At 31.7% G+C, this 19,956-nt stretch overlaps 1 protein-coding gene across 1 annotated transcript in view; it reads right to left on the bottom strand.

Moving 5' to 3' along the window:
- The window catches only part of LOC126739682 (inhibitory POU protein), a 135,182-nt gene that overhangs the window by 10,585 nt on the left and 104,641 nt on the right, over nt 1-19,956 (bottom strand). Inside the window, exon 4 of the mRNA XM_050445475.1 lies at nt 16,847-16,868. Within this exon, the coding sequence (XP_050301432.1) occupies nt 16,847-16,868 (22 nt within the window). The remainder of the gene's footprint in view (nt 1-16,846; nt 16,869-19,956) is intronic.

The raw sequence follows: 19,956 nt of genomic DNA, 5'->3' as shown, positions 1-19,956 counted from the left end.
GGGAAAATCGTTACGTTTAAAAACAATTCGTTGACACCGGCATACATTAATAGATAATCATAAAATCACATAATAAAATATACGCAACTGATTAACGTACGTATTTATGGAAAATTCGCGATAGTTAATAAACGATTTACATATTTAATGGCCGGCGAGATTCGTCCGTAAATTATTAAACGTTTCGGTACTTTTAAAATGAAATTTTAATTATAATTTACCTCATCCGTCATTATTTCTAATAAATTATTGCGCTATTGTTTGGTAAAGCGTGATTTATTTTGTTAAATTAGCAGGGAGAGGGTGGTAGTATGAGGGCTTAAACCGGAAATACATCCCCAAATGCATCCCAAAGAAGTTTAATGGGGTTTAAGTCTGGGTGTTGGGATGGCCATTCAAGTACACTAAATAAAATAAACTGATGAAATAAAGTTCTTCTAGGAAAGAATTGAAGACTTAGATCATGTAGAGGATGAAGGATAGCGGAGAATAGGGCAATGTTCACTTAGGGTATGGCCATATAATGATCGCTCTCAGGATGTATAAGAATATATCAATTCTGACATTCCGATATACTATAGCGAGTGGCAAACTAAGGTTAAAGAAAGGCTTGCAAATAATCGTTCAATCCCTTAGTCTACCCAATCACCTTCTTAATATAATTTAATAAAATTGCGGTTTTTGCTTTCAGGAATTTTCCAGTCGGAAAGACGCTGCACACGACACTATTCGGGATCTTTCCAATTCTCTTCTGCCACTCCAAGTCGAATTCTTAGTTAGTACAGTCAGTGTGAGTGTTTTGCGGATTGCCTAATTTTTTAACGACGACACGCTTTGGTATATCATATGCATCAGACGATATAGCTTCTTCCTTATTTAATAGGTGCCTAATGTGTAAGCATGCTTTTTTAAACGTATTTGTTTCATTGATTGTTTACCAATAGTGAAACCAGGTTTTCATTAGTATATCAAGAAGCTTTCTTAAACACAACAACTAATAGATCTAAGTCTACCCTATTTTCCACAACCTTCTGTTAATAATAGAGGCAGAGGAAATAGAGTTACCATTGAATGGACAGTTTTACTATGTCAAGATTTTATGCCACAGATTGTAACCAAAGAAGCACTGGACAAGATTTTAAATTTGGAATTAGCGAAACTACTGCAAATCCTTGGATCCATAAAATTACTCAAATTATTATATATGAATAACTTAATAAATTAACATTTATGGAGAGATCCAATTTCCCTTCTTCCAATTTGTTATAGGTGCTATTGATTACACCCATGTTGCCATATTAAAACCAAAAGTGGATGAACACAACAAGTTCTTGGAATTTTTCATGTCGTGATCGAGTCGTGATTTTAGAATCCCAGTCGCGAACGCTCTTTTTAACAATGCGCATGCGAAATAATTCTGAACTTGTCCAGGACTGTCACCGTGAACAAAGCTAAATTGGTTTCTGGACTCAAGATCTTCGTTTGCCGGGCACTATATTGTGCCGCAATTCTGACTTAATATATAGAGTTAATGTAAAAAAGTACACGGTTCGCCATTAAAAACTTGTATTTGAAAAAGTGGGTTATGTTTCTTTTTTAGTGTGAATTGAGCGAGATTACAGGACACTTTTACAAGTTACTAATGTTATAGTACGTTTCTTGACTCTTAAACTTTATTAAGGAGGCTATCTACTTATAACTTATGTATTTAAAGTTGTATAGGAGACTGTGGTGAAATGTAACAATAAATCCAGCTTGCCACATGACATAGAGCTACTCGACATCATCCTCTATTATTAATTTATTAGGAAGGTATGGGTGGACAACTTATTATTAACAAAACTTAGAACTCTTCCAGCACTAGATTTATTGCTAGACCTAGCATTCCTGTCATACCTAATTGGCTTGAATCTATTAGTTATAGGTTCATCATCAGTTATGCTATCGTTCAACAACATTTTCATAAGAATAACATGACATAGACCCTATTAATTCCACGATTTTGGACCGGAGGCTGCCAAGATTTTGGAAATACACATTTATTGGGATTACGGTGAGCTTTTTTGTTTGGAGTCAACAACCACTGGCAATTCTCTATTATATTATCTCTTGATTTTAAAACAAGTCTCATCGTGTTAGAATTGTAAATAACTTTAATAGATCTACACCTATTACTTAAGGCTTTAGCAACATGATTCACCGATTTTTCCTGTTGGATTTGAAGTTGTTCAAGCACAGCAGATACACGAACTTAATCGTCCTTAATCCGATCATCAAGAGGAGGAGAATTAAATTCTTGAAAATTATAGATTATAAGATTATTAGCTCTTTGAATATGTTCAATTTCATAAGAAATTTCGGCAGTTGGGAAGACAGTAGCGCCATTAGGATGGGGAGAACTAGCTTCAACTGTAGAAAGTTTTTCTTTCAGCAATTTGATTTCTTCCTCCATCTGTATCATTTTTCTTGCGAGAATAAGCATACTTTTGAAGGTATCTCTAAATAAATGAAAAAGAAAAGTACATGAACACAGGCTTTTGGAAAACAACCGCTCTTGATCGAGATTGGTAGAGCAGAACCTTTTTCAGCCAGATGGAATTTGCCTTTACAGCTACTACGTCTCTTTCATTTCTAATCTCTCCAAAATCATAGAAAAGATTTTAAAATCTCGATTGGTAAAATTTTTCGAAAAATTCAATATAATTTGGGATAACCACTTTGGTTTCAGACCAAAAAGATCAACCAAAGACGCAATTTTCAACCTTACTTCAGATATATGTAATGTTCTAGATAAAAATAAACCTGCCCTCTGCATCTTTGTAGAGCTATATATCGAAAGCATTTGAAACGGTAGACCATAAAATCCTATTACATAAACTTGAGGCTTATAATAAAAGAGGAAATTGTAAAAGATTGCTAGAAAATTACCTCATTAATCGGTATCCGTATGTAGAAGTAAATGAAGTACAGTAGTCGTAAAGCAACTTGTGGAGTCCCTCAGGGAACGGTGTTCTCTAGTTTTTATAATATACGTTAATAGTCTTTTAAAAATAAATTCTAATGGGGAGATTGTAAGTTATTGGGATGATACTGCAATTTTGTATACGACCAATACGTGGCAAGATTTAAAATACACTGCTGAAAGAGATTTTGGATATTATGTTTTAAATTGGCTCCAAAACAGCAGGCTCTCACTTAATGTAAAGAAAACAAAATAATCTAATTTTTTAACATCTGATAATGATAAGCTTCCTAGAATGGGACCCTTAGTGGTTAATCCAAAAATCTTAATTCTCGAAACAGAAACCATTAAATATTTAGGAATTATTGTAGATCAAAATATTAAATGAAATATTCACATTAATTATGTAATTCAAAAGCTCAGAGGACTGGTATCCAAATTTAATTACCTAAAGACTTATTTAGATATCAAACACCTGGTGGTAATCTACATTCATTAATACAATTTCAACTTACTTACGGAATAACCAGCTGGGGTGTAGTTAGAGATTCTCATATTAAATCATATATAATCATACAAAAGTGGCTACTAAAATATTATTTGAAAAAAAATAAATTGTTTCCAACTGATTTATTCTTTAAGGAAACCAAGTTATTTGACATTAGACAATTATATATACAGAATTTGCTAATGAGTATTTCTAAAAATAAAATAAGTTTGGAACAAGTAAATCGGCCCCATGCTATAGAAATCGCGGACAAAAGTTAAAGTTCCAAAAAAGCAAAAAAAATTGCACAAAGATGTTTTACAATTATTGGTCCTAAGGAGTTTAACATAATTCCATATGATATTCAAAATGTAATTGTAGAAAAACGCTTTAAATCAAAACTACAAGAATGGATGCAGGAGCCAAATTTTACACGATTTAGTAAATAGTAAATAAAATATACTAAATATTAATTTAAAAAAAATGAGTCTTATTAATAAAGTCAAAATTAGATTGAAATACACTAAACTCGACCTCTATGAACCTAATTGTGACTTTTTATTTAGACGTTACTGTTTCGTGTTTGTAATTTTTTTTGGTTAGAAGATTAATACCTGGGCATAAAAATATCATGCTTAATGTCCAAATGTCATTTATATTTAGTTAGATTTAGTGTAGTACAATACAATATAAAAAAAACACGTCACTAACAAGTTGCCACTAAGGGAAACTTCTGCTATTTTTTTCGTTTACTTATAAGTATATACTAATTATGATGAATTGTTAAAGGTTGGCAAATAAACGTATTATTATTATTATGATATGTATTAGTGTATTGTATATGTATATACAGTACATCCGTAAAGTAGCGGATAGATTCAATAAAAAATCAAATGGACCGTTTCTGAAAAAAAATGCCCCAACCTGTCGATTTTAATATTGGGTTAAGGGTTTTTCTATGTGGAAATTAAATATCAAAAAAAAGATGTAACATCATCAATACGTTTTTTAAATAGAAACCACCATTTTTTAATGCAGAATCAGAAAAAAAACGTTTTTTTACAAAGGATATGGTACAAATGAATAGTGGTTACATAAGCAATTTTGAACGAAACATTATGATAAAATGTAAAATTAAAGAAATACCTATCTAAATTAAATGTTTGGTTTTTTAGTTGTTGTTGTTGTCAGTGTCAAAAAGTGAATGTATTTTGGTGCAACTATTTGAAGTATTTTTACATTTGAAAGTGCTGTCTATTCTTTTTGAGAGGCGAATGTAATGTCATCCTGCGTTTTATTAGTAACTACACTTTATTACCTACTGTTATTGTATAAAATATAAGAAAATTAACGAACGTGAAAGAATCGAAATCTTGTGATTTATTTTCTGAGATATGTCGTGTACTCAAAACGAGGTTTAGTTGTTTAATGCAACTCATCCTGATCGGTCGCCATTAGCCAAAGCATGGGCATGGTAAGCAAAGTTTCGTGAATTCGGGCATGTTCGGGATACTCAAAAAGCTGGTCGGGGTTCAATAACTGAAGAAGATGAGCTTAACGTTCTGTTAACGGTCTTAGATAATCCTAAAGCCACATTTACAGATACGGATTTTAATGTTAATTTATCGCGATCTACTGTGCACAAAGTATTAAAAAAAGCAATGTTCCACCCGTCTAAAATATTCGTACTTCAAGAGCTATCGGTGGATGATTTTGATCGTCGAAATTAATGTTGTGAACAAATGCAGCAATTATGTAATGATAACAATAATTTTGTAAAACGGATATTATTTTCTGACGAAGCAACGTTTACTCTAAACGGCCATGTGAACAGATAGAATTCTCGATACTGGGCGACTGAAAACCCTCATTGGTTTACAGAATGTCATACACAACACCCTCAAAAAGTCAATGTGTGGTGCGGAAGAGTTTTAGAATCTTACTTTTTTGATGACACTCTAACTGGTGAGAGGTATTTGGACTTTCTTCAAAATGATCTTATCCCCGCTCTAATAACTTTGTATCCGGATTTGGAAGAACCCGACATGCACCCATGTGATCTTTTTTTTCAGCAAGATGAAGCCTCGCCACACGTATGTGTACGCTTTACTCGTTCGCAATTATCTAGATGAAGTTTTTTTAAATCCATGGATAGGTAGACGAGGGTTCATTGAATGGCCACCCAGATCGCGAAAATGAACTCCCCTCGATTACTTTTTATGGGGATATTTAACAAGTAAAGTTAATGTCACTAAACCAGCGAGTTTAGAAGATTTAAAAGAACAAATACGCCAGGAAATTAGAAATATTACTCCAGATGTCATTGACATCGTTCAAAAAGAATTCTTAAATCAACTTGGATATTGTCAGGTTGTTAACGGTGCACAATTCGAACATTTAATTTAGATAGGTTATCTCTTTAGTTGTACATTTTATCATAATTTTTTGTTCAAAGTTGCTTATGTAACCACTATTCATTTGTACCAGATCCTTTGTAAAAAATGCGTTCTTCCTGATTCTGAATTAAAAAATGGTGGTTTCCATTTAAAAAACATAATAAACACATTAATGACGTCATATCTTTTTTTGAGTTACCCTGTATATTTAATTTTCAAGTAGAAAAACTCTAACTAACATATTAAAGTTGACGGGTTCGGGAATTTTTTTCAGAAACGGTCCATTTAATTTTTATTGAATTTATCCGTTACTTTACGGATGCACTGTATATACAGGGTGTTTCCTAACTACAGCACAAAACTATACAGGGTGAATAGTTAAGTCGTTTTATGAAAAAAAGTTCCTATGAACGTATGTCGGGAGTTGCTGAGGCGTTGCTGAGGGCGATGAAGGTTCAAAAAAATAACGGTATTTTAAAAATACTATAACTATCCTTAAACCGATTTGGTCGAAATTTGGTGCAGTTATTTGAAGTTATAAGACGCTTATTTACCTGTAACTATATTGAAATTATTAGGTCCAGTGGCGTGTCAGTGGGCACCACATGCTTACTGTTGAGAAAAAAACAAGGCCAATAATTGTTTTGCAGCTTTTTATTTATTTTTGTATTTAAGCAACTAAAAATACAACTTTTTCGTATCTTATATTATCTTCATATCTGGCTTTGTTTTCGAAAAAAAATTTTTTAAGTATCTTTAACTCATTCTAAAAATTATCCATGGACGACAACATGAAATAAAAACCAATTAATTCGATAAACAATTTCGACCTTAAAGTAAATGAGCAAAATGCCCACCTTCTGATAAAATACACGACTGCAAACGATTTGTCATTGAGTGTCTGACACGCAAAAAATACCTGGAGTATCCCTTATGATATTGCAATTGACAATTATCCGATTTCTCAAGTCATTCACATCTAAAACAGGAGTTTTTTAAACAAGAGCCTTCAGATGGCCCCATAAATAGTAATCCAGGGGATTCATATCAGGACTGCGAGCCGGCCAATTTTGAGGTCCTGCACTTCCAACCAACAATTAGGGTAGATGACGTCGAGATGCTGGCGAGCAAGAACACTGAAATGAGCTGGAGCCCCGTCGTGCATAAACCACATGTTGACTCTTACTTGTAGGGGTACTTCTTCTAATAAAGTGGGTAAATGGTGTTGCAAGAAATCCGTGTAGGATTCACCTGTTAATCTTGCCGGTAAAAAAAAAGGGCCAATTAGGTAGTCACCAATAATTCCTATCCAAACGTTCAGCGAAAATTGTTAAATAAATTGCATGTCGATCATTTCATAATTAGTAATTATTCGTGATGGAGTAATAAATCACTGCTAATTGACAGCTGAATTTTACTTATAGCAATTCTATCACTGTCAGCTAGTCTCCAAAGCAGGTAGGTACAAAGGAGGTACTTGAATGGACTTGCCAATTATTTGTCATTAGAAGCAATGTATTTATTATTTTGTTGTATTTCTAAAAATCTGATAATAAAAATCATAGAAGTTGAATGTTTATTATCATAGTAAACAAGACACAAGAGACCAAAAAGTCGTGCATTGGAGGGTGGACATTTTGCTCATGTACTCTAAGGTCGAAATTGTTTATCGAATTAATTGGTTTTTATTTCATGTTGTCATCCATGGATAATTTTTAGAATGAGTTAAAGATACTTAAAATTTTTTTTCTCGAAAACAAAGCCAGATATGAAGATAATAAGATAAGATACGAAAAAGTTGTATTTTTAGTTGCTTAAATACAAAAATAAATAAAAAGCTGCAAAACAATTAATTATTGGCCTTGTTTTTTTCTCAACAATAAGCATGTGGTGCCCACTGATACGCCACTGGACCTAATAATTTCAATCTAGTTACAGCTAAATAAGCGTCTTATACCTTCAAATAACTGCACAAAATTTCAACCAAATCGGTTTAAGGATAATTATATAGTTATTTTTTTAAACCTTCATCGCCCTGTATCTCGGAAACAAAGCAACTCCCGACATACGTTCATAGGAACTTTTTTTCATAAAACGACCTAACGATTCACCCTGTATAGTTTCGTACCGTAGTTAGGAAACACCCTGTATATTATTCCATTATTATCATGAATAAAAAATGAATTTTTTAAAAGAGGTTTATGAGAAGAAAAGAGATAAAAGAGGGCAATTAAAGAGACTATTTAAAATCATTCTTAGAAACTATATCAGAAGTAATGGTTTGTTAATGATACAGTAATCACTTGAAAATGGAAAAAGTTATATAAGTTGTAACTTTTGCAAAAATTAGATTAAAAAATATACTTAAAAACTAGAAACCCGGTTTTTAAAAATCCACTAAATTCCAATCTGGATACAAACTAAAACCGACAAAACTTAATAAACGAATGCTCCCACTTTATTATCGGTACGCCGCAGCTAAAACCAGACAATAACAACTCATTTTTATAATCATAAAACGCAAACGCTCTATAGTACATATCCCGGGGAGAAATGAAGATATAAAATTTTCGCCCCGTATGCAAACGCCCGCCATAAAATAAAATTCATGTATATACGGCATTTTTATCGCTCTATATCCCTCTGTGTCATGATTGCATCATAATTTTCCGGGGAAACGTACACATACATGCAATGATTGTGGAAAAAATACATAAACGCCGTTTTTTTTCCCTCTGTGTTTGCCTTTTTTTTCGGCCCCGTTGTTGTTGATATTACCCGGGCCATAGTTTTTTTTTCATACGCTTTGTTTGTTTTGTCGAAATTTACACGTTTTGTTGCATAAAAATGATTACTTTGGCCCTCGTTAATATTAAAAAACTTTCAGCTTTTGTCGGCCTGTGTGTGCGTTTTTTTTGCTCGAAAACACACTTTTTTTTTTCGTTGGTCATCGATAGGATATTTTTGCCTCGATAAACAATCATTTGTTTTCTTTTGTTTAAATTGAAACAGGCAGCAATTTTTTTTGTTTTTAATTTAAAAACAAATGACTATCGTATTCAATTAGGTTAGACATCAATGGCATTTCATTTTTCTAGTGCTCCCTAACTCATATTAAAATTGTTTCTTTTATGTATTTTGTCTCCTTTTATGCCACAATATGTGTTGTAATTGTTTAGTATTTAACTTTCTTAATTTCAGAGTTCATTCAATTTATTTTTTGTTAATTTGAAACCTTTCTATTTTTTTTTGAAAAATGCCGAAAAAAGTATGATCAATAAATTTGTTAGAAAAATCTGTGTTTAAATTTTCAAATCTGTAACTTTAATATCTTACGAGATATAGGCACTTTGTTCCTTGAATTTTAATTAAAAAAAAACTTCTCATTCATTGATTTCTCATTTATTTTTTAATTTAGATAAGACACTTAAATACGTACCCAATTATATATTAAAGCATTTTGATATCTTAAATTTAGCAGTTTTCAAAAAACTTATCATTGGTTGGATAGGTTGATGAACCTTTGCATTTTTTATTTTTAAACGTAGCTTTTTAGATCTTTAGTATTTTTTTGTTATTTCTGAAAGTAACGTTGGAAATACTGTAATTTTTTTAGTTATTCCCCTAATTTTGTGACATGCTTAAGAAGTCCGTAATTTTTTTCTAGGATTTATAATTTTATGGAATTTTTATTTTTAACCAAAATTGAAAAAAAAAACGTTTTTGACATTTTTGTATATTCAATTTATGTTATGGAAGAATTTTGTCTTTATTCCAGACAGTTAATACAGGCACAGTTTTAATTTTCTCACTCTAAAGAATTTATTCGATTAACTGGAATAATTTTAATTTCTTTTATCAATCAATCGCAGATCAAACAACTATTGTAGAAAACGACCACCCTGTTCTTGTATGTGGACAAGTTGAACAGGACGTCACTGAACGACTTCCCATGTCATCAAGAGGTTCTAACTACTGATCGCAGGGAGCTATAGGATCCTTAATAAATAGCTGTACTGCAACGAAATGGTTGTTATTACGCCTTTATTCCAGGTAAGTAACAGTCAAACTTCTGATTCTCTTAGAACCTTAAATAAAAAATGTATTTGATTGCCTGTAAGATTTTTGATTTTAGTCCAGGTAATTGGTCAATTCCAACTTCTGATTTCCCTAGGAGAAAGTTCGAATATAATGGGTAGATTTAAAAATCATTACGATCCTACTTAATATGATTTTTGAGTCTAATATTAGACAACCATTTGGGACCTTTCCATTGAATTTCAGTTTACCATTACTTCCCTAAAATCATCCTAAAATTATTTTTTTTACGTACTTAATGAATATCTACCAATCTTCTAATTCTTGAATTTAATTATTGTACTGCATCTGTTGCACCCCTTCAGTAAGTCTCAGCTGTTTCTTTTTATAAGAACCTGGTTGTGGCAACAATAGGTTATAAGTTAATGTGACGACCTTAAGTCATCCAGATCAAGCAATAATTGCAGAAGAACACCATCCTGTTCTTGTATATGGACAAGTAAAAAAAGGACGTCAATGGATGACTCCCAGGTTTTTAAGAGGTTTTAACTAGTGATAGCAGGAAACTATGGAACCCTCAACATAAAGCTGTGGTTGTTTTTTTTGTGTTAGTGAAATTTGACTGCCTGGAAGAATTCTGCCTTTATTCCAAGCAGTTAATACAGTCAAAGTTCTAATGTTCTCAAAAACTATTGTTGCAAATGAACCATATTGCAAGTAAGGAAGCACAAGGGAACAGTAAAGCACCCAAATGAAGTCACTGCTCTCAAAATCTCTACAACATTTCTTAGTCTAACATTTAAGGTGCCTTTGAAGTGATTATCAAGTGTGATACCCAAGTCTTTGTGTGAAATAGATTCAAGGCTAGTATTATTTATATAACAAGAATAATCAATAATATATCGACTCCTACCGAAGCATATTGAGTAAGATTTTTTTAACATTTAAATCCATTGAATTATAATTGCACCAAGCAGCTAGACTGTTAAAGTCACCTTGCAGCCTAACATAATTATCAGGCTATTTTCCTTTCAGGTAGATTTTCAAGTCATCCGAAAAAAAGAAGCGAATACCAGTGGTAAAAACATTGAGAAATCTCGTTGATATTAATATTGAATAACAAAGGTCCTAAGTGTGACCCTGGTAAAACCAGATAACACAGGAATCTCTCTAGATTGATAACTTTGGATTCGAATAACCTGAGTTGCAAAACCAAATACGATTTAATTCACTGCAGCAAGAATATCACCAATTCTCCTTATTTCATATATGTACTTAAATTTGCGAATTGACCATATTGAAGTCTGTATATAATTATTTGACATTATGTTGCACATCTCCGTCGAATTTGTTATTTAAGCGAAATAGTGGTAGAGCACAAGAATTAACTATCTGAATTATGTGACACTTGTAAAGATACACCAAGGACCTCATTTGTAATCTCCCTCCCTTCACCTGCACCTCCCCCAAACGAACCATATTTTATCATTAAGGCACGACAATGGTGTAAAGTGGTGATTTGACGTACGAAGTTTTGTCCAAATATTTTTCATGTCTTTTAGGCAATTGATTAAATTTTTAATGATTGTCAGACATTGGACATACTTTTCTTATATTTTCTATGATTTTAGTATTTAATTTAGCAAGTAATTTTGAATTTTACTTCAAATGCTTTTTAATCTTCCAACTTCAAAAACTTGAATTTTTGTCATTTATTATATCAATCTTTGAACTTTCAATGCACTTAAAATTTATGTTTCCATTTTTTTAGGCATCTAAACTTCACTGTCACTTTTTTACGATTTTTTTCAGGCATTTAAAACTCTTTTAAGGCAGATGGAACCACGCTTTCTTCCTTAAAGGCATGTTCCTTCATATTCCGAGCACTACAAGTTCCCTCAAGGTATTTAAAGTTGTCTTTCATTTTGGCATTTGAAATTATATTTCAGAAATTCCAGTTTTAACTTTCAACATGTCTTTCAGGATTTATGGATTTTTTTAAAATTTTTTATACCTAATAAATATTTTAAGTGTTTTTCATTTTATTCCAGGCATTTGATTTATTATTGCCAATAAAACTAATTTTGTATGTCTTCCAGGCATTAAAACTATTTTTTGAAAATTTTCAAGCTTATCATTTTTTTTGTTTAATTTTTTAGATCTTCTTGGCTTTTGACGTAATTTTTTATCATTTTCAAGAATTAGTACTATTTTTTAAATTTTATTCCAGATACTTTTTAATCTTAGTTCAGGCGCTTGACTACATTTTGAAATTTGAATCTGATGTCAATTTTTAAACTTCAAGTGCACTTAAAAATTATATATAAGTCATTCAGGCACTTACAGTTGTTTTTTTTTTAAGTCTAGGGCAGTTTGAAGTCGCGGTTAAGTTCTTTCAGATACTTGATATAATTTGTTTGATTTTCAGAATTGTGAGTTCAAGAATTGTAAATACGATTTCCAAGTTTATAGAGTCATGTTTATATTTTTTACAAATTTTAAATAATTTTTTAATTTTTTTCCTGATAATTAATTAATTTTTTATGCAAGCTATTGAAATAATTTTCAATGTTTTCCAGGTTCTAGGTGCAATATTTCAGGAATTACATTTAATTTATACTAATATATATTATCAATTGCAAAGAATGTTTTTCATATTTTTCCAGGATTTTATTTAATGTTTTTTTATGGTTTTTCATTTAATTCCAGGCATTTGAGCTCATGTTTTTCGTGTGACTGCCAGGTATTAAAAACTGTATTTAAACCTTAAAAATCTAGGATTTTTTGAACTTATAGAATGTTAAAAAAAAATTAAAATTATGAAACACAAAATAACTTAAAAAATCCTAAAAAAAGGAAAAAATGAAACTAAAGAACCTAAAAACAATGAAAAGTTATTTCCGATACCTGGAAAACCTGAGACCTGGTAGGTATATAAAAATTAAACCTAAAGACATAAAACATTTCTTCAAAAACCTGAAAAACATAAAACGTGACGTCAAATGCCCGAAATAATTACTCTGAAAAAATGCCTCAAAAATGCCTGAAAGACAATTAAAACAAAAAGTTACCAATCCCTGGAAAATGTAAAATATAACGTCATATGCTTTCGAGAAGTTGAAAATCATATTTACACATTTCAGGTGATTTTTTGTATTACTTCAGCCCTTTGAAGTTTCTTTACTACCGTCAGCATTTTTTTTCCAGTGGTATGCTATTTTTCAAATTTAAATACAATTAATAAGATTACAATTTCTATACTTCATATATTTAAATCGCACAGCCAGTGAAGCAAAGTGAAATGTCTTTAACATAAACCTATAGGATATCATGAATGTATATATGCTCTTTTTCTTCACATACATATACCTCATAAAAGGCCTATGTTCTCTTTCGATTTCAGTGCTTTGACTGTAGTAAGTTAATGATTGACACTTGCAGCATAATCAAGATGCAGTCTTACAAGGGTACTGTAAAATAATATAGTCATTCCTATATTAAAATTTTGCTGTTTCGTATTTTATATGCCTTATTAATTATGTAGTAACATAGAACCCCCAAATCTTTAATCTCATCACATCTTTAAAGTTCTAAGTTGTTAACACAATAATCTCTAATAATTATATTGACATTTCGAGAAAAAGAAGCGACACAATACTTCCTACCATTAACAACCTGTTATTCTTCTTGAACCAGGGCCAAATTCAAGTCATCCTGAATAAAATCCACATCACTGTCCGAACTCATAGGTCTATATAATTTAAATTCATATGAAACATTAACTCAGAGTAATAATAGAGCCTCTCAGACAAATCATAAATAAAAATCAGGAAAATGACTGTACCCAAGTTGCTGCCCTGCTACCCTACCCATGAGACAATATACATGTCAGAGAAAGCATTACCAACTTTTGCTCTTTGGCTTCGATTTGATAAATATGAATTCATTAGCATCAATGAGCTACCAGAGAAGCCTGGTCTCTTCAGTTTTCCCATAAAAAGGTCGACCTTGTCGAATGCCTCTGCATAATTAGTATAGATTACAACAAGCTGCTGCTTGTTCAAAATTGCATGTAAGACGTGTTCAGATAAAATGCAGAGATTTTTGACAGTAGATCTGCCAGGAAGAGAACCGTGCTGAACTTGTGAGATCTCCTCAGACAGGTGTAATAGTAATAATAATAATAATGTAGAATCCTTTCAAAAATCTTATCCAGACTATTTAATATACTACTATGGTTAATCAATTATATTATATTTCTACTATCATGTTTAAAAATAGGTGTAATAATGGATTCTTTAACAATTAGTAAATGTACCAGGAATATTCAAACTGTTGACTTGATAACTTTTTTTAAGGAAAAACTACTTTACCCTCATAATCTTGATATATTATCCAGAAAACCATTTGAATCATGTGACACATACGTATATACACCAAGAACCCCATTTGTAATCTCCCTCCCTTCACCTGCACCTCCCCCAAACGAACCATATTTTATCATTAAGGCACGGCAATGGTGTAAAGTGGTCATTTGACGTACTATAATACACTCTAACCCCCCATGGGGGCCACATTCCGAGCCCCCCGGGCAAATGTTCAATGCCCCGCGCCACTGTACACTGTTTGTCTTGGGCCGTTTGTCAAACGTTAGTGTTTCCACGCACGTATATATGAATATACGTTGGGTGGAGTGAAAAGGGGGCGGGTGAGGGTGAGGGGGTTTTTTCAAGAGCCGCTTAACGTTTGTATTTCGTCTGTTGTTTTGTTTTTGGGGGGGTGGAAGGGGAGGCGTGGGGGCGCGCTCTTTTGTTTGCACTGCTCGATTGTTGTGTGTTGATAGTTTTTTGTTTTTCGGGGGCATGTGTTTTCCCTAAGGAGGGAAGTTAAATAACATTATGTCACATGGTATTTTGAAGGATAAACTCCAAATTCAATGTAAGTAGTCTTATTAACGACATGGAGGTTAGTAGCGAAATCGGGAACGAGAATCAAAGTTTTACAATCGCCCAACTATGTTATTAACTAAAAATCTTGTTACACTTTCAAATTCGGTGTATAAATAAAAGATTATAGAGTACATCATGTATCTCAGAGACACACGTTTTTTCAGAGGATAAATGGGTGTAAGCCACCCCTAAATAGTTTGAAAAATCATAGTAATTGTTAAAAAATGTGTTATAACTTCAAACTCGTAATGTAAATAAACAATTATGAAATATTCAAAAAAATATAAATTATTACACCCTTTCGTCCCCTGTGAGATATATAGTCTGTTTTATAATCTTTTATTTACAAAACGAGTTTGAAACGTTTTTTTATTTATTACTGTAATTTTTTAAATTATCTATTATTTTACAAACATTTATGTTTTATATTTGCAAAAAAATCAAATCTACACCCTTATTTTCTACATGTAATTATAGTTTTTCCTATACCTCTCTTAACTTTATTTAAGTTTAAAAACAGATTTAATCCTTATATATAAAAAAAAAATTGTTGATAGAATTTATCTGGGTGACTGTAAAAATTTGAATTTCGTTTCTGGGAAGCAGATATTGGGAAGATTGGGAGCTTGGGAAGCAAATATTGCTGGAGTCACTATGTGATTTAAGGCTGGATATCTACAGTTCTGGATACAGACTTTTGGATTTTGAATGTGGTTTTAGGAACATTTCATTTTGAATCCAATGCAATTAGTTTGTGGTTGTTGAAAAAATACATTTTGAAGAACAGAGTGTCAGTCAGAAGACAAGTGGCTTTGGATTTACCACCTGCTTTAAGAGAGGATGTTTTGAAAAGTCTTGATTGAGTACTTTTGAGCTTCAGTAACAATTTTATTTCAAATCTAATAGTATTAGTTTTAATAGGATACATTGTCTTTTGTATGTATTGAGTGTGAGTATTAGAAGGTTTTATGAGTTTCTACGAATATGGGGCCAAGCAGTTTGGACCACAAATTTTTCTAATAAAATCATTAAACATCTGTTCAGCATTTCTTTCAGTTTTTTTTGAATGAAAAAATTAGCCATGGAAGTAGGAAAAATTTGCTTTAAAAAAAATGAAACTTCCAGGGACAAAATGCTCATATCTCTAAAACTGAGAGAGATAAAGGATTAAAAATTGGAACTCAGATCCTTCTAATAAAATCGCTAGACACCTATTTTATCATTTTTTTTCCAAAATTTGTCCAAAATTCAAAAAGTTTAATTCAATTAGTCTAGGAAATTAGAAGAAATTTGCTTTAATAAAATTAAAATTTCCAGGGAAAAAATGTTCATATTTTCAAAACTAAAAGAGATAAAGGGTTAAAAATTAAACCTCAGGTTCTTCTAATAAAACCGCTGGACACCTACTTTACCATTTATTCCAAAAAAATGAAATTCAGTAATTTGCATGGAGGGAGAGGAAAAATTGCTTAAAAAAATTGAAATTTCCAGGGATAAAATGTTCATATCTCTAAAACTAAGAGAGATGGAAGGTTGAAAATTGTACCTCAATAACCTTCTAATAAAATCGTTAGACTCCATTAGCACTGGAAGTAGTTTTTAAGAAAATCTATTTTGAAGCACAAAGTGTGAACCAGAAGACAAGTAACTTTGTACTTACCACCTACCTTAACAGAGAATACCTTAAAAAATCTTGCTTATGGACTTTAGAGCCTTAAGTATCAGTTTAGGCCATTTTATTCCAAATCTTATGGAATTAGTTTCACTGGTATCTATTAGCTAGTCTTTGAGAAAATCCACTTTGAAGCATTAAGAGCCATAGCCACAAGACAAGTGACTTTAAATGAAAACGAAATTCCTCCAGGCATACCAAGTTTTTCTTCAATTTAAAATTTGTGAGTATTAATTAATACTTTTTCGTGTAATTAGTTTGGTCATCATCAGCTCCATTACCTTTGGAAGCTGCAATTTATATAAAAGCTGACCAGCTCCCCTAGCTTTTTCAACACATTACGGCTGTAGGGTCTGTCATAATTCTGGTGAATTTTATCTTTACGATCCTAAAAGCTCTTCTCTTAGATGTGAACGCTATGGATTTCCCTAAGCCAATTGCTTTCATAAATAAATCCGCCTATATGTCAGCCTTTGACAACTGAATTACCACCACGTGAACAACTGGAAGCTGTTTGAGGATGCTGAGGATGTTTACCTTGTTTATAGGATGGTGTTCTCCTATAATTGATGTTCGGTCTGGATAACTTGGCATTCTTACATTAACTTATACTTGATATACCACCAGGATCTTCTCAAAGAAAACAGCGTGAGTCTGGCGCAGGGGTGTAACAGAGGTAAAGATCACAGTGTTATAAATAATCGAGACCAGAAGATCGATGGTTACTTATTAAATATGTGAAAAAATTTAATTTTGTATGTTTTTAGGCAGTATTGGCAAACTGAATATAAGTGACCTTGGAATTACCACCCGCTTTAAGAAACGATCTTGAAAATTCATGATTAAGGATTTTTGAGCTTCAAACATAATTTTTAGTACATTTTATTCCAAATCTAATAGAATTGGTTTCAATAGGATCCTTTGCGTTTCGAATTTTGTGAGTATCTACGAATATGGATTTTTATTCCAAAAAAAATTAAAAGTCAGAGAATTGTCTGGGAAGTTAGGAAAAAATGTCTTTAACAAAATTGAAATTTTTAGGGCCAAAATGCTCATATCTCTAAAAATAAGAAAGATAAGGGGTTGAAAATTGCACCTTGGATTCTTCTAATAAAACTGTTGGACACCTATTTTAGCATTTTTTCCAAAATTTGTTTAAAATGCAAAAATAAGCTTTGGAAAAGAAAAATTTGCTTTGAAAAAAATTAAATTATTAGAGATTCAATTCTGAAACTAAGAGAGCTAAAGGGTTGAAAATTGGATCACAAATTCTTCTAATAAAACCGTTAGATACCTATTTCAGCATTTTTTCCATAAAAACAATAAAAAATTAAAAATTTGCCCGGGAAATAGTGTTTGAGAAAATCTTTATTGAATCGCAAAGTGTGAGGCAAAAGCCAAATGACTTTGAAATTACCACCTGCTTTAAAAGAGAATATCTTGGAAAGACTTGATATTTTTACTCTTCAGTTTTAGACATAATTTTAGAGGATTAGATTTCAAAGATAATGGAATTAGTTTGAATGGGATCCATTAAGTAGTAGTAGTTTTTAAGAAGATCCATTTTAAAGGATAGGGGCTTGGGCAGAAGACAAGTAACTTTGGATTCACCACCTGCTTTAAGAGAGGATGTTTTGAAAAGTCTTGATTGAGGACTTTTGAGCTTCAGTAACAATTTTATTTCATTTTATTTCAAATCTAATAGTATTAGTTTCAATAGGATACATTGTGTTTTGTATGTATTGCAGTGTGAGTATTAGAAGGTTTTATGAGTTTCTACGAATATGGGGCCAAGTAGTTTGAACCACAAATTTTTCTAATAAAATCATTAAACTATATCATATAATCATAAAATATTTCAGCATTTCTTCCAGTTTTTTAATGAAAAAATTTGCCATAGAAGTAGGAAAAATTTGCTTTCTTCCAGGGACAAAATGCTCATATCTCTAAAACTGAGAGAGATAAAGGATTAAAAATTGAACCTCAGATCCTTCTAATTAAATCGTTAGACACCTATTTTATAATTTTTATCCAAAATTTGTCCAAAATTCAAAAAGTTTTATCCAATTATTCTAGGAAATTGGAAGAAATTTGCTTTAATAAAATTAAAATTTCCAGGGAAAAATGCCTCATATTTTCAAAACTAAGAGAGATAAAAAGTTAAAAATTAAACATCAGGTTCTTCTAATAAAACTGCTGGACACCTGCTTTAACATTTATTCAAAAAAATGAAATTCAGTAATTTGCATGGAGGGGGAGGAAAATTTGCTTAAAAAAATTGAAATTTCCAGGGATAAAATATTCACATCTCCAAAACTAAGAGAGATAGAAGGTTGAAAATTTTACCTCAGGTTCTTCTAACAAAATCCTTAGGCTCCAATTTTAATATTTTTCCAAAAAAAAAATTGAAAGTTTAGACTGTGAACCAGAAGACAAGTAACTTTGTACTTATCACCTACCCTAAGAGACAATACCTTAAAAGGTTTTGCTTATGGACTTTAGCCTTAAGTATTAGTTTAAGGCCATTTTATTCCAAATCTTATTGAATTAGTTTCACTGGTACCTATTAACTAGTCTTTGAGAAACTACACTTTGAAGCACTAAGAATCAGCCACAAGACAAGTGACTTTAGACTCACTACCTGCTTTAAAGGAGGATATCTTGAAAAACTTTGCTTGAGGACTTTTGAGCATCAAACGTAATTTTTAGTGCATTTTACTCCAAATATATTGAAAGTTGTTAGTTGCATTTAGATACTTCTAGTATTTTTTGAGAAACTCGAGTTTGAATAATAAAAGTCAATGAATTGTCATACATATGGCATACGACCAAAAGAATTGGCCCTAAATGGTTGAAATACTACTGCCTTATTGATAGTAAATACACATGCCAATGAGAAGTGAGCATTGTAACCAATAGAAATGATTTTATATAGTTATGACGTCATATGACGTGTTGAGGCGCCACATAGGGACCGACTTCTAGACATTTGGTTCCAACATTATGAAATTAATTATTAGTTTACTTACTAGTGGGGAATTGTACGTACTTATTAAGTACGTGCAAAGATCAATTTTAGGATTTTAGGCAGTAACGGCGGAGTAAAATTCTATGGAAATTGCCTAATATTAGACTTTACATTTTTTATTTAGAGTTTCTGAGAAGTTTCACTGTATCAACTGCCTGGAATGAAAACAGAATTTTTTCAGGTAGTCAAATTTAATTTCCACTTAAAGTTTCGTAGAAAATCAAAAGATGCAAGAGCATGATCAATTGTCGGCAATAAAGACGAAATTCCTCCAAGCATACCAAGTTTTTCTTCAATTTAAAATTTGTGAGTATTAATTAATACGTTTTCATGTAATTAGTTTGGTCATCATCAGCTCCATTACCTTTGGTAACTGCAATTTTAATGTAAACACTATGGAAAGCCGATTGCTTTCGTAAATAAA

Source organism: Anthonomus grandis, chromosome 8 (genome assembly GCF_022605725.1).
Source record: "Anthonomus grandis grandis chromosome 8, icAntGran1.3, whole genome shotgun sequence".
Classification (NCBI taxonomy): domain Eukaryota; kingdom Metazoa; phylum Arthropoda; class Insecta; order Coleoptera; family Curculionidae; genus Anthonomus; species Anthonomus grandis.
Note: the sequence above shows the minus strand (reverse complement) of the source record. Positions and strands in the feature narration are given on the sequence as shown.